Genomic DNA, 16,183 nt, shown 5'->3' with positions numbered 1-16,183 from the left:
ATGTTCATTCTCCAAATCAAGCTCAGGGACCGACTCTTTTCATGTCCTTAGTAGTTAAATTGTGCACCTAACCTTAGCTTCTGCATCCCACCATCCGAACATCTACTGTGCTACAGAGAAAGATATTTGGACAAACACTGAAAGGGAAACGCAGAACAGAGCCCAGGTCCGTGCTTGTGTAGAGGGCTGGCTGTCTCCATGAGCACGGCCTTGAAGGGACTCTGGAGGGAGTCACAGAGGACCACGGGAGAAAGACCTGGGGTGGTGCTCGGGGCCGAGGCCAGGGGCAGGAGGCTCTTGGCTGAGCTGTGGGAGGACAGAACAGGAAATGAGCCGTGAGAAAGTTGCCCTGCTCCTCCCCGGCTCCGGCGCCTCGTGGCAGGGGGTGCTGTCCCAGGCCTGCCTCTGACAGCAGTCCAGGGGTCCACGTGCAGGTGAGGAGCCAGGAGAACTGGAAGACCATCTCCTTGGCCCCATCCTGTAAGCACAAAATGCAGCCTGAAGAAGCTTCTTTGTGGGATAAGGAGTGGCTAATGACTTTCTGGTGCCTTGGGGTCTCCAAACTCAGGCTCACCCACACCTTCCCACTGCTTCACCGAAGGGACTGATGCTGCTAGGGATTTTGACCTCTTTCCAAAGATCCTATGGGAATAAGTAAAATAACAAGATGTCTGAGAAGCTCAGCTACTTCAAAGGAAAATCCACAAATTGGGATTACAGATTCCATTAGAAACAGAGGAGGGGGGAAATGAACCAACATTTAAAGCAGGCACAGTAAATACTACACAAGATAAAATGTTAGTGATTTCAAGTATGAAAAAGAAACCAGGTCAGACTTGGCAGCTCACACCTATAACCCCAGTAGCTTGGGAGGCTGAGGTTCAAGGCCAACCTCATCAATTTAACAAGGCCCTAAGCAACTTAGCAAGACCCTGTCTCAAAATCTCAAAGTAAAAAATGAAAAGGGATGGGGAGGTTGCTCAGTGGTTAAGCACCCCTGGGTTCAATCCCTGGCACCAAAAAAAGAAAAAGAAAAGAAAGAAGAAAGGAAGGAAGGAAGGAAGGAAGGGAGGGAGGAAGGGAGGGAGGGAGGAAGGAAGGAAGGAAGGAAGGAAGGAAGGAAGGAAGGAAGGAAGGAAGGAAGGAAGAAAGAAAGAAAGAAAGAAAGAGTGAACGAACCACAGGGCTGGAGGTTGAGCTCCGGGGCAGAGCACTTACTTAGGATGTACCAGGCCCTGGACTCAATCCTGAGCCACACACCACTAAATGAAAAACCCAGTAAAAACAACAGGCATGAAACTAGTGATTGAAGTAAGAAACGTAAGTGATTTTGTTTGGTTTTGTTTTGAGTTACTGGGGTTTGAACCCTGGGGCATTCTACTCCTGAGCTACATCCCCAGCCCTCTTAAAATTTTTATTTTATTTTGAAACAGAGTCTTCGCTAAATTGCCAAGGCTCTCCTGGAACTTGGAATCCTCCTGCCTCAGCTTCCCAAATTGCTGGGATTACAAGCTTGTGCCACCACACCAGACTTTTTGTTTCTCCTTCTGCTTCTTCTGGGAGAGTTAATTAACCTTATAATCTATTAATTCATGAACTGTATTAATTCTACTGTTGATCCCATGTGTTATGTTCCTTCAGGACATGGTGGCACCTGCCTAATACCTGCCATAATACCAGCCAGGAGGCTGAAGCAGGAGGATCACAGGTTTGAGCAACTTAGTGAGACCCTGTCTCAAAATGAAAAATAATCTTTAAAAGGGCTGGGGATGTAGCTCAGGGGTAGCATGGCCTCTAGGATCAAACCCCAGTGCCAAAAAAAAAAAAAAAAAAAAAAAAAAAAAAAGTTATTCTCCAGTTGAAGATAAATGGAGATAAATTCCTCAGATTGAAGATGAAAAATTTTGGTTGAAAAAACTCAAGGGTGATTCCATTTATATCAAGTTCCAAAGCTGTCAAAACTGAACTGTGGCATTAGAAGTGAGCACAGCGATTACCTTAGGGGTGGGAGCTGCAGGCAGCAGAGGGCACACAAGGGCTTCTGGCTTATTTCTGGACCTGACTGCAAGGTAAACGTTGTTCACGTTGTGAAAAGTCATTGACCACACACTTCTGAGCTGCACACCTTTGTTATTCTTCAATAAAGTACACACGAAAGCTGAAGACAGCATGCTACAAAGCAATTCAGGAATGAAAAATGAAATCATAATAGAAATAAAAATAGCATAGAATACATTTCAAAATTTAAGGATGGCATCAAGCAGCACAGCCAGAAATATATTAGGAAAGAAAAAAAGGCTGAAAATGAATGAGCTGAATATCCAAATTAAAATGTGTTAAAAATCACAAATGAATAAACACAAAGAAATTAGCAAGCCAGCATTATCCCAATACCAAAGCCTGATAAAACATCACAAGAAAGAAAAGTTACAGGCCAACATCCCTCATAAATATGAATGCAGAAATCTTCAATAAAACACCAGCAAACCGAATCCAAAAATAAATTGAAAAGATTATACACTATGACCAAGAGGAATTTGTCCCAAGCATGCAAGGGTGATTCAACATGAGAAAATCAATCAATGTAATATACCACGTAAATAGAATGTGCGGGGGGCGGGGGGGATCACATGATCATCTCAATTGATGCAGAAAATAACTTGGAAAAAATCCAACATCATTTCATGATTAAAAAAAAAGTATTTAGAAAAGCAGGAATAGAAGGGAACTTCCTTAACATGATAAAGGGCACTTATTAAAAAAGAAAATAAACCAGACACGGTGGCATATGTTTGTAATCCAAGTGGCTTGGGAGGCTGAGGCAGGAGGATCACAAGTTCAAAGTCAGCCTCAGCAAAAGACCCTGTCTCTAAATAAAAAGTAAAAAGGGCTAGGGGTGTTGCTCAGTGGTTAGTGCCCCTGAGTTCAATCCCTGATACCAAAACAAATAAATAAATCCACACCCACACAGAGAACATCACCCTCAGTGGCGAAGGGCTAGAGCACAACTCAGTAGCAGAACCTGGCGTGCCAAGGTCCTGAGTTCCATCCCCAGCCCTGCAGAAATGAAAATGAACTTCAGGGTTCTGAAGCCCTAGAAGGAAATGTCCTATTTTGAATCACCTGAATCCTGATGAGGTAAAGGTGATCTGAAGATGCTAGTGCCCCTCACGGTTTTCCAGAAGCGTAGGAGGTCTCTGTGAAGGCAGATGAAATCACAGTCTCAAATCATCTCGAGAAATTTTATCGTATAGCATCCAGAACTCGATTTTTAAAAAGTAGCTCAACATGTGGAGACAGCCAAACATGTGCCAACCCCAAGGGAATAACGAGGAAGCAGACCCATAGGACATGTGGATAATGGAATTAAGAGCCACGGACTTCAAAATGACTCCATATGTTTAACAAAAAGGAAGATAAGACTGAGATTCTAGCAGAGAACTCAGAAGTGTTTTAGAAGACTCAAAAAGAAATTCTAAAATAGAAAGCTTCAGTAACACTAATAACTGAATGAATAAGGTTAACAGGTGAAGAAAAAATTAGTACAATGGGGAAAAAATCCAATCTGGAATAAAGAAAATACAAAACAGAACAAAAGAGTCACTTGGGAGAGGGAGAGAGAAGTCTAACAAAGGTTTGTTAGTTTCCTGAGATTGTTGTAAAAAATAGCCTCAAACCGAGAGTCTTCAAACAACAGAAATTCATCCTTTATAGTTCTGGGGGCTGGAAGTCCATCACAGATCCCACAGTGCTGAAATCAAGGTGTCACAGGGCAACACTCCCACCTCTGGCCTCTGGCTTCTGGCATCACGCCAATCTCCGCTTCACCTTCACGTCCCCTGTTACTCTGCAGAGTCTCCTGCTGCTCTCAGGACACTTGTAAGTTGGAATCAGGACCCACTTGGATAATCCAGGAATCACTTCCCACATGGGGACTCCTAACGTGTTCACGTGTGCAAAGGCCCTTTTTCCTCCTGAGACAGCAGGTGTGACCTCTTTGGGTGGCCATGACTCGGTCTGTTACGATATGTACGACTATAGTTCCTGAAGACGGAGGGAAGGGGCGAAAGCAATATTTGGAAAGATGACAGCTGAGAAATTTCCAAAGCTGTTTTTTGATCCATGATTTCAAGAGTCTCCAGGAACCCCAAGCAGGATAAGTTGAACAAAACCCCCAAATCATGGTAAAACTGCTGAAACCAAATCTACAGTCTTAAAAGCATCTAAAGAAAAACCATAAAAACCCTTTTAAAAAGGAACAGTAAGACCTGCAGGCACTGACCAGAGCTGCGGTGCCTTGTCAGAGTGAGGCAGCAGTTAAGGACCCTGTGGACGGAGTCAAATTTCCGGAGAGCTGCTGGAGAAGGTCCCACTGGTCAAAGGTGGGACCACGTGAGCTTCAGTAAGGACAGTAATTAGGTGGATCACCATCCTCAAACATGTTGGATCCATAAGTTCATGATTGAAAAACACAAAAACAAAACCGGTTGGATCACTGTTGGAGGACGATGGGGAACAAAATCACTATCTTAAAAACTGGTAAAGGACACACTGAACCTGGTGGCACGCTCCTGTAATCCCAGTGGCTCAGGAGGCTGAGGCAGGACGATCACAAGTTCAAAGCCAGCCTCAGCAACTTAGCGAGGCCCCAAGCAACTTAGGGAGACCCTGTCTCAAAATAAAAAATAAAAAAGACTGGGGATGTGGCTTAGTGACAGAATACCCTGGGTTCAATCCCCAAGCCCCCAACAACAACAACAAAAAATGACAAAGAGGAAAAAAAGCCTAAAAATTTCATAAAGAGCCAGGTGTGGTGGTACACACCTGAAATACCAGCTACTTCGAGGCAGGAGAATCACAAGTTTAAGGCCTCCTGGGCAACTTAGCGAGACCATGTCTCAAACTGTTTGAAAAGACTACATATATAGTGTGAGCATAAAATGACCGAGCCGGGTGCGAACTTCATAGGTCAGCACAGCCCGTATTCAGCAGTGGAGTCACGCCTCTGGTGGACACACTTTCCTGACAGGAAATGAGCCACTGGCCAAAGGCGGAGCCTGTGTTTATACAGTTAGGTGACCTAACTATTGACAGAGAGAGTCAGTTCGGGCACTGAGGAAACAGCTTGTGAGAATCTGAAATATGTTCTTACTGGGCAGTGTTTTTATGTGGGGAAGAATGGAGGGTCTGGGGTCAGCATTCAGTGCTTATCTCTTTCCCTTCGGGGTCCCACTGTACTGTCACTGGGAAAGGATTTATTTGGGGAAGGATCAATGTTTTGGCTTCCTCCCAGAGACTGCCACTTGGGGCTTGATGGATGGCTCCTTCCCAGGATCGTCTTTGTTGCCGGGGAGGAATGTCCTGGGGAAGGATCAGTGTTGCCAGTGTTTGGCCTGCTTCCGCACTCCCTCTTCCCAGGCCGCACTATTTTGGGGTTTGTCACTTTCCATGTCTTACATACAGCTCCATGGTAGGGTGCTTACCTAGCCTGTGTGAGGCCCTGGGTTCAGTTCCCAGCAACATACACACACACACACACACACACACACACACACACACACACACGGTAGAGGGAACAGTAAGAACTGGCCCCGGGTGTTCTATGTGAGTCGTATCACTGGGACTTAAATGACAGACTGGGGAGGTATCTTCCTAGAAGTGAGGAGAAATGTCGACAAGGGACACGGCCAGTCTGCGTCTCTTTAAAGGGTGGGCGGGTGCAGGCCTTGGGCTTCACAGCTGGCTGACCTCACAGAGAGCCAGCCCGTCCTGACACTGCCTGAGGAAGGCGCCAGCGCTGCTGCAGCCCCCCACAGGGACTGAGCTGAGGGTGCTCACACCCGCAGGAGGGTAGTGCCAACACCCAGAGCTGTCCCCGCGGGCAGGGTGTGTGCAGCGTGTGCTGGAGCTGGGGTCTGAAACAGAAGCGGCTGCACACACTCAGACCCCGGGTAGGGGAGGCCAGGGACAGAGGCAGAAGGCTCCACGGGAAGGCTGCCTTGGTCCCAGCGCCCACCCCTCTGGGCTGTGGACGACACAGCCTGACGAAGGACTGCCGCCTTCCAGAAAGCTCCATGGGTCAAGCTGCTCCAGGAGGCAGGACTTGAATTCTGACCTGGAGTGGAGTCCTGAGCGGGGAGGAGATATAGACCTCAGCAGCCGGAGAAGGGGGGGTTGCCAGGGCACCTGCAGCCTGGGTAGGGGACAGGAATGCTCCATCCCCACGTCCCCTGGGCCACAGAGAGACACATGTCGTCACTGTTTCTGAATAGATCAATTTATTGGGGATCATTGGAGCGGGAGCAGCAGGAGCCGCGGCTCAGTTGGCCGCCAGGATCTCCTGAACCCAGGGCATGAGCGCAGTGACGCGGGCATACACGGCAGGGGTGGAGGTGGAGCAGGTGCCGCTGCCCCAGGACACGATGCCCACCAGGGTCCAGGCTCCATTCTTCTGGCAGACCAGAGGGCCTCCAGAGTCACCCTGGAGGAGAGACAGGACTTGACTCCAAGCCCAACAGGGGCGCCTGGCCCGGTGGAATCCAGGGATCAGGTAGAGAAATGGCAATGGTGGGCACAGAGCATGCCCATGCTGCCCAGGTCTGGGCTTGGTGGCAGTCCAGTCCAGCTCCGCCTCTGCGCCTGGAGGGGCCCGGCCTCCCCTCTAAGCCTGGCCATTGTCTCAAACCAGCTGGCTCATCCAGGTCACAGCCCGTGAGGGGACTGGATTCCCACGGGAGCACAGCACCAGGCCCGGCCTCTCTTAGCATCAGTCGGGCCTTCTCGTGGGCACTGGGGAGGGGGAGGTTAAGCAGAGCAGGGCAGAGGGGAGCGGGCAGCCCGGGCCTCTGGGGAGAGAGGGAGCTGTGGCCCTCCTGGCCTGGCCAGGTCTGGGCCCTGTTAGGAGCGGGCAGCACGGAGTGGCCGTACCATGCAGGAGGAGACGCCACTGGCTCCAGCGCAGATCATCACATCGGTGATCTTGCTGCCCCAGGACTTCTTGCAGTCTTCAGTGGACACCAGGGGCAGGGCCGCCTGCTGCAGCTTGTCAGGGGTCTTGTTGGCTGCAGAGGCGGGGGGGGAAGGGGTAGAGACCCTCAGCCCCACTGGGCCCCAGGGGTGGTGTGGGGACCAGGAAATGTCCTGATCCTTAAAAGCCGCTGTGGGCACAGTGCCTGTCAGATGCCAGCCCTGCCCAGCACTGGGGGCCTCAGCCCTGCAGCCACTGTGGGCAGGCAGCATGAGGGACCCTTCTTCCTCCCAGGGAAGGGGTAGGCTTCCTCAGATGGGGACACCAGCAATAGCCACTCTCAGAGAGGGACCAAGAAGCACGACCCTCCTCCCCTTCCAGCTGCTTCTGTCTGGTAGCAGCACTGGGGACTCTGGAGGAAGAAATCAAGCCATGAGCATAGAAGAGGCTTCGGGAGGTGAGCCAGGGTGAGCCGGACCAGACCTGGGCATTGAGCTCCTAGTGGTACTGGACCCTCCCTGCCTGAGCCAGGAAGGACGCACACACTCACCCGCCACGTGTGGGTCCCGTGAAGGCCTGTGAGGCCTCCCTACTTGCGCTGGGGTTGACTTCAAGGGCTTTCTGCTCAAGCTTGTCGCTATCAGCCTATTAGCCTTCACTTTTATTTGCAGTTGGTAGATTTTAAATTTTTAACTCATTTGGACATTTTATAGATTTTTAATAGATTTTAAAGGAATGGAAGATTTATGAATGTCAGGATTTAGACAAAAAAGAGCCAGATAAGTCCCACCTGGAGACTCCCACTGGTCAGGTGGCCCCAGGACCGGGGACGGCCTTGCTGCCCAAAGGCCACGGCACACTCACCATTGTACTTGGTCTTGCCCCAGCCGGTGGTGACGCACTGTGTCCCAGCGGGGAAGTCGTCGTCCGCGTTGGGCAGGCACACAGCGGACACCGTCCGGGAGAAGCGGGCAGGCGTGGCCAGCTTCAGCAGGGTGATGTCATTGCGGACAGTCAGCAAGCTGAACTTGGGGTTCTTGAAAACCTGTGGGTGAGGACCAGGCCAGCTGAGGCCCTGGGAGCTCTCGGGGTCGGCAGCTTTCCAGGAGACAGCCTCTTTCCTGGTGGCCCTTCAGGACAGCAGACCCACGGGGCGAAAAGAAGAAGCCGAGGCCAGCCCGGCCCACCGCTTCCCTCCCGTGCCAGCCGCTGCCCCTGGGCTGGGCCCCCGGCCGCCCCGCAGGCCCGCGTACCTTTGCGATCTTGAGGACCTGGATGTTCTCCTCATCGGAGCCCTGGTCAAACTCCCCAGCCACCACCAGGTCAGAGGTCCTGGGCAATGGGACATGGAGGGCTGAGGACGGGGAACGGCCCGCTCCCTGCCCCACCCTGGCTGAGCTGGCAGCAGAACCCGGGGCTGCCCGGCCCTCACTTGACTCCGCAGTGGGCGGCGGTGACCACCCAGTCCTCGCTGATGAGGGAGCCCCCGCAGAAGTGGAAGCCGGTTTTGTCCTGGGAAGGGAGAAGATGAGGGTCACTACTCCAATGTGGCCAGCACCTCAGAGTGTCCCCCACATGCCCAGAATGTCCCCCTCACCTGCAGGGACACCTGCCAGGGCCAGGAGCCAGGGACAGCATCCTCCCCATTGACGATCCTGGACAGGCCACTCAGCACAGGGTGGATGGCTGGTACCCCGCAGCCTGAGGGGGCCATAGGGAGCCAGGTGAAGAAGGGCTTTAGCTGGGACCCAACCTGGCCTGAGCTGCCCTGTTGCAGAATCCTGATTTCTACTTCAGTTCCCTGGTCTAGCTCAGGACCCCGCAGAGACAGTGCCACCTCCTCCGGGAAACTCCCCTAGCTTCCCTCCAACCTGCGGGCACAGCCTGCCAATCCCAGTCATCCTTCCCTGGATGCAGATGGACATGGCTGTCCCCTCCCAGACCTGCCCTGTCAGAAGGACAAAACAGGCTGGGCCCTGGGACTGCCCGGGCTCCGCCTCTAGGTTCCCCTTCTCCCCTGGCTTAGAGCAGACAAGGCTGCATTCCAGCTCAGTCTCCTCAGCTGTTACATGGGGAGGACAACCATGCAGCTTCCCAGGTCAAAGCTGTGCTGTTAGATTGTTGGGGGCAGAAGATTTCATTCCCGGCTACTCAGGAGGCTGAGGTAGAAGAATTGAAAGTTGGAGGTCAGCCTCAGCAACTTAACAAGATCCTGACTGAAAAAATAAAAAGGCTGGGGATGTAGCTCAGTGGTAGAGCGACCCTGGGTTCCGTCTCCAATAAAACAAACAAACAAATAAATAAAAACATCTTAGCAGGGTGCTAAACTAAGTGGGGCACAGCTATATAATCCCAGCCACTTGGAAGGTCAAGGCAGGAGGATGGCTTTGAGCCTAGCAGTTTAAGGGCAGCATTAACAGAAAACCAAAAACCTTCCCAAAAAAGTTTTTTTAAAAGAAAATGTCATTCCTGAAGCAAAACTATAAAAATATAAGAATTGCTAAATCCTGACAGTAGATGCATGAATGTCATTTTCCTTTTAATATTTCTTTTCTTCTTCAATAGAAAACATAATGCTCGGGGCTGGGGAGATAGCTCAGTTGGTAGAGTGCTTGCCTTGTAAGCACAAGGCCCTGGGTTCGATCCCCAGCACCCCCAAAAAAGAAAGAAAACATAATGCTCAGCAAGTCAGCAAGTGCCCAGCATGGTAACTCCAAATGCTGTGTGGACGCAGAGGGGGTCTGCAGCCCTCACCCTGCCCACGGCTTCTGGGCCGCAGACCTCAGCTGGGGGCAGGCTTGACTTCTGCCCTACTGGAGCAGATTGGGAGGGCTCAGAAAGTTCCAGAAAGACTGCTTTCCTCCCTGCAGGTTGCCTATGCCCTGCCCATGGGGACAGGGAATGGCTCAGTCCTAGCTCAGGACAGCACCCCTCTGGTTCCTCTGACGGGTCCTGGCTGCAGGGCCCACAAGGGGCTCAGGAACCTTCTCCCTGGCCTCCTCCCAGGCCCGAGTGCCAACACTCACCAAAGGCAGTCCCCAGGAGGGCAAAGCAGGAGAGAAGCCAAAGGAAGGCCATGGCGCTCAGTGAGGGAACTGGGGTCTGCCTGCTCTGAGCCCCTTTTATGTCGCGGAGGATCTCAAGCCAGTTCCGCTGGCCCTGCCCTGCCAGGGCGTCCTGGGAACCCCCCTTCTTGTTTTCCAGGGTCCTTGGGTGATAAGTGGGGGCCCAGCCTTTCTCACTCCGGGCCTGGCTCTTATCCTGGAACACCGTGGGAAAAGGACAGCTGCCCTGTCCCACAGCCACCTGCAAGCCTCGGCAAGACCGGGCACCGCCAGGCAGAAGCCCAGGCCCCTCAGAGCCCAGCTCAGGCAGCCTTTGCCAGGAGGCAGAGCAGGGGCTCTGTCACTCCCAATGCCACTGGGGGCCTCCCAGCTCCTAATGAAACGCAATCCCACCTCAGGGTTCAAAGAAGCCGAATGTTTCCTCTGATAAGTGGACGACGATATATGAAGGGGGGGTGGCGGGGGTGCAGAGGAAAATGGGGGGAGGGGTGGGGACGGAAGGACAGTAGAAGGGACAGACAGCACCACTCTCCCTGTGCACATGCATGATCACACGAACGGTGTGCATCTACGTGGTGCACAACCACACAAGTGAAAAGGTGTACCCCATCTGTGTACAATGAATCAAAATGCGGCTGTAAAAACAAAAATAATAATAATAAAAAAGAAGAAGAAGAAAAAAAAAAGAAGCCTGACTGGGCGGCCGGAAGGTCCTCAGAATTTCCCCAGCTGCCGGCGCAGGGCCATGAACATGGGCTCTAGGTCCCCGGTGAAGAGCTTCAACAGGAACGCTCATCTAGAAGCAAGAGGATGCAGGGCATTCGGAGTTCCCTAGGGTCCCCTGCACACGGTCCCACCACAGTCCCGCGTGGAGGGGAGTGGGAGGAATGGCCCTGGACCACAGGCCATCCGGTGTCTGCCCCCGTGCTCAGCCTCCCTCTTCTGGGGTAATCTGCCATTGAAGAAATGTCCTTGCGTAAGCTCTGGCTTCTTGTAGAACAGAACCTAGACTCCACACCACGAGCGCCGGAACCTTCGCGGCCACACATCAGTGAGAAGGGACAGGCGCGTGGCGTGCGTGGGCGGGAAGGGGGCCCGGTGAACTCAGCACCCTGCACGGGTCCCTTTACTCTCGCAGGTGGGCACTGTCCTGAGTGCCGAGACACACGTGGGGCGGAGATGCGGGCCACCAACGTGGACACTGAACCAAAGGGACGGAAGCACGGTGACATAATTAACAGAGGAAGGACGACAGAGAGGAAGCGTGGCTGCCGCAGAGAGCACTGCGACGACCCCCTGTCCAGGCGGTTGACAGAAAGCCACGGTAAGTGAACCGGGTCTTCAGGGCCGTGTCGCTGTGGCAGAAACTGGGCCAAGTGAGCAGGACAGTGTCACTGGCCGAGGTGAAGCCTAGAGTTGATCTGAACTTGCTTCGGTTTGAGGTCTTCTTTGTCTGGACCTATGATTCAGTTTCAGAGTCGTGTGCCAGTCCCGGAGGCCAGTCACGATGTCCAGGCTCTGGCTGAGATGGAGCCAGGCCATGAGGGTCCTGCAGGCCCTGGCCCCTGTCTGTGTGGGTCACCGTCCAGCAGCTCTTGCCTAACTGGTAACCAGGCTTTTCTACATCCTCGCCACCTGCGGGGCCGCCCAGGCGTGGGGCAGGTCAGCCCTGGCTTTCAGCATACATCAGTCCCAGGCCTGGGTTTTTATTGAAGTATGAACATTTTGGGGGGTTTTCCTCCCACGCATTCCAAGTAGATGGCCCAGACGTTTATATTCCTTCCCAGGGACTTTTCCAGACAGCAGGCTGCAAGCAGCCCAAAGTCCCTGGACCTTCAGCCAACTGTGAGAGCTACCCTCACTGCGGACTTGGGAACAGGGAGCTGCTGTCCTGGGAAGGCTCCAGAGCAAGGGAGGGAGAAGAGACTTGAGTGAGTTTTTGGGGATCCAAACTAGAAGTGTGAGTGTTGTGCTGTCTTGACCCACAGCAAGGGGTCCCGAGGCTGCAGACAGCCCAGCCGCCACCTCATCTTACTTCCATGTATGATGGTGGTTTGAATAACAACCAGGCTTGTGCCTTGCTTGTGGTGTTACTTAAGATCTGTGGCTTCGCCCTCTATAAATAACCCAATACAATTATTTATTTAGTTTTTTGGTACCAGGAATTGAACTCAGGACATTCAACCAGTGAGCCCCAGCCCCAGCCCTATTTTGAATTTTATTTAGAGACTCACTGAAGGTCTCACTGAATTGCTTAGCACCTAGTGGTTGCTGAGGCTGGTTTTGAATTCATGATCCTCCTGCCTCAGCCTCCCGAGCCGTGGGAATTACAGGCCTGCACCACTGTGCCCAGCTATAATTATTTTTCTTTTCTTTTCTTTTCTTTTTTTTTATTTATTTTTATTGTAAACAAATGGGATACATCTCGTTTCTGTTTCTACATGGAGTAACCACATACCATTTGCGTAATCATCCATTTACATAAGGTAATGATGTTTGATTCATTCTGTTATTTTTTCCTTCTCCACCCCTACCACCCCTCTTTTCCCTCTATACAGTCCCTCCTTCCTCCATTCTTGCCCCCCTCACACATCCCATTATGTGTCATCATCCGCTTATCAGTGAGATCATTCGTCCTTTGGTTTTTTGAGATTGGTTTATCTCACTTAGCATGATATTCTCCAATTTCATCCATTTGCCTGCAAATGCCATAATTTTATTATTATTCTTTATAGCTGAGTAATATTCCATTGTGTGTGTGTGTATATATATATATATATTATATATATATATATATCACAGTTTCTTTATCCATTCATCAATTGAAGGACATCTAGGTTGGTTCCACAATCCAGCTATTGTGAATTGAGCAGCTATGAACATTGATGTGGCTGTATCTCTGTAGTATGCTGATTTTAAGTCCTTTGGGTATAGGCCAAGGAGTGGGATAACTGGGTCAAATGGTGGTTCCATTCCAAGCTTTCTAAGGAATCTCCACACTGCTTTCCAGAGTGGCTGCACTAATTTGCAGCCCCACCAGCAATGTATGAGTGTACCTTTTCCCCGCATCCTCTCCAACACCTATTGTTGCTTGTATTCTTGATAATCGCCATTCTAATTGGGGTGAGATGGAATCTTAGTGTAGTTTTGATTTACATTTCTCTTATTACTAAAGATGGTGAACATTTTTTCATATGTTTGTTGATTGCTTGTAGATCTTCTTCTGTGAAGTGTCTGTTCATTTCCTTAGCCCATTTGTTGATTGGGTTATTTGTATTTCTTTGTGTAGAGTTTTTTGAGTTCTTTATATATTCTGGAAAGTAGTGCTCTATCTGAAGTATGAGTGGCAAAGATATTCTCCCACTCTGTAGGCTCTCTCTTCGCATTGCTGATAGTTTCCTTTGCTGAGAGAAAGCTTTTTAGTTTGAATCAATCCCAGTTATTGATTCTTGCTTTTATTTCTTGTGCTATGGGAGTCCTGTTAAGGAAGTCTGATCCTAAGCCGACATGTTGAAGATTTGGACCTACTTTTTCTTCTATAAGATGCAGGGTCTCTGGTCTGATTTCAAGGTCCTTGATCCATTTTGAGTTGATTTTTGTGCAGGGTGAGAGATAGGGGTTCAATTTCATCCTGTTGCATATGGATTTCCAGTTTTCCCAGCACCATTTGTTGAAGAGGCTATCTTTTCTCCATTGCATATTTTTGGCCCCTTTGTCTAGTATGAGAAAACTATTTATTTGGGTTTGTGTCCGTGTCCTCTATTCTATACCATTGATCTACCTGTCTATTTTGGTGCCAATACCATGCCATTTTTGTTACTATTGCTTTGTAGTATAGTTGAAGTTCTGGTATTGCGATACCCCATTTCATTCTTCCTGCTAAGGATTGCTTTAGCTATTCCTGGTTTCTTATTCCTCCAGATGAACTTCATGATTGCTTGTTCTATTTCTGTAAAGTATGTCATTGGGATTTTAATTGAAATTGCATTGAATCTGTATAGCACTTTTGGTAGTATGGCCATTTTGACAATATTAATTCTGCCTATCCAAGAACATGGGAGATCTTTCCATCTTCTAAGGTCTTCCTCAATTTCTTTCTTCAATGTTTTGTAGTTTTCATTGTAGAGATCTTTTAACTCTTTTGTTAGATTGATTCCAAGTATTTTATTTTTTTTGAGGCTATTGCAAATGGAGTAGTTTTCCTCATTTCCCTTTCAGATGTTTCATCGCTTGCATATGAAAATGCTTTAGATTTATGCGTGTTGATTTTATAGCCTGCTATTTTGCTGAATTCATTGATGAGGTCTAGAAGTTTTCTGGAGGAGTTTTTTGGATCCTCTAAATATAGAATCATGTCATCAGCAAATAGTGATAGCTTAAGTTCCTCTTTTCCTATTTGTATCCCTTTAATTTCTTTAGTCTGTCTAATTGCTCTGGCTAGAGTTTCGAGGACAATGTTGAATAGAAGTGGTGAAAGAGGACATCCCTGTCTTGTTCCCATTTTTAAAGGAAATGGTTTCAGTTTTCCTCCATTAAGAATGATGTTGGCCGTGGGCTTAGCATAAATAGCCTTTACAATGTTCAGGTATGTTCCTACTATCCCTATTTTTTCTAGTGTTTTGAGCATGAAGGGCTTTTGTATTTTGTCGAACGCTTTTTCTGCGTCAATTGATATAACCATATGATTCTTATCCTTAAGTCTATTGACATGATGGATTACATTTATTGATTTGCAGATGTTAAACCATCCTTGCATTCCAGGGATGAACCCTACTTGATCGTGGTGCATGATTTTCTGAATATGTTTTTGGATACGGTTTGCCAATATTTTGTTAAGGATCTTTGCATCTATATTCATCAAGGATATTGGTCTAAAATTTTCTTTCCTTGATGTGTCTTTTCCTGTTTTGGATATGAGGGTGATATTAGCTTCATAGAATGAGTTTGGTAGGGTACCCTCCTTTTCTATTTCCTGGAATACTTTGAAAAGTATTGGAATGAGTTCTTCTTTGAAGGTCTTGTAGAACTCGGCTGAGAATCCGTCTGGTCCTGGGCTTTTTTTGGATGGTAGGTTTTTACTGGCTTCTTCTATTTCATTGCTTGATATTGATCTGTTTAAATTGTGTATGTCCTCCTGGTTCAGTTTGGGAGGAGCATACGTCTCTAGATATTTGTCAATGTCTTCAGTAGTTTCTATTTTGTTGGAATACAGATTTTCGAAGTAGCTTCCCATTATGTTATGTATCTCACTCGTGTCTGTTGTGATATTTCCTTTTTCATCACAAATTTTAGTAATTTGAGTTTTCTCTCTCCTCTTTGTTAGTGTGGCTAAGGGTTTGTCTATTTTGTTTACTTTTTCAAAGAACCAACTTTTTGTTTTGTCAATTTTTTGAATTGTTTCTTTTGTTTCAATTTCATTGATTTCAGCTCTGATTTTAATTATTTCCTGTCTTCTACTACTTTTGCTGTTATTCTGTTCTTCTTTTTCTAGGGCTTTGAGTTGTAATGTTAGATCATTTAGTTGTTGACTTCTCATTCTTTTCTGGAATGCGCTCCATGCAATGAATTTTCCTCTTAGTACCGCTTTCATAGTGTCCCAGAGATTTTTATATGTTGTATCATCATTCTCATTGACCTCTAAGAATTTTTTTATCTCCTCGCTGATGTTTTCTGTTATCCATATTTCATTCAATAGCATATTATTTAGTCTCCAGGTGTTGGAGTAATTTCTGTTTTTTATTTTGTCATTTATTTCTACACTCAGTCCATTATGATCTGATAGAACACAAGGCAATATCTATTTTTTTGCATTTCCTAAGGGCTGCTTTGTGGCATAACATATGGTCTATTTTCGAGAAGGTACCATGTGCTGCTGAGAAGAAAGTGAATCCGCTCGTTGATGGATGGAATACTCTATATATGTCTATTAAATCTAGGTTATTGATTGTGTTATTGAGTTCTATGGTTTCTTTGGTTGGTTTTTGTTTGGAAAATCTATCTAGTGGTGACAGCAGTGCGTTAAAGTCACCCAGAATTATTGTGTTGTGGTCTATGTGATTCCTGAAATTGAGAAGGATTTATTTGATGTACAGGGATGCACCATTGTTTGGGGCATAAATATTTACAATCGTTATGTCTTCCTGATTTATGG

General features: G+C 48.4%; 1 protein-coding gene across 1 annotated transcript; it reads right to left on the bottom strand.

Moving 5' to 3' along the window:
* Window positions 1-6,289: 6,289 nt before the first annotated feature.
* Window positions 6,290-10,188, bottom strand: Ctrb2 (chymotrypsinogen B2). The gene is made up of 7 exons (XM_047529532.1): window positions 9,994-10,188; window positions 8,565-8,668; window positions 8,400-8,479; window positions 8,221-8,299; window positions 7,832-8,012; window positions 6,928-7,061; window positions 6,290-6,481 (listed from the first exon to the last, which is right to left on the bottom strand). Exons 1-7 carry the CDS (start codon window positions 10,043-10,045, stop codon window positions 6,320-6,322), a joined length of 792 nt encoding a protein of 263 aa, XP_047385488.1. The 5' UTR covers window positions 10,046-10,188; the 3' UTR covers window positions 6,290-6,319.
* Window positions 10,189-16,183: the final 5,995 nt, after the last annotated feature.

This window comes from Sciurus carolinensis, chromosome 16 (assembly GCF_902686445.1).
Source record: "Sciurus carolinensis chromosome 16, mSciCar1.2, whole genome shotgun sequence".
NCBI classification, from domain to species: Eukaryota; Metazoa; Chordata; class Mammalia; order Rodentia; family Sciuridae; genus Sciurus; species Sciurus carolinensis.
This window is presented reverse-complemented; position numbering and strand designations above follow the sequence as displayed.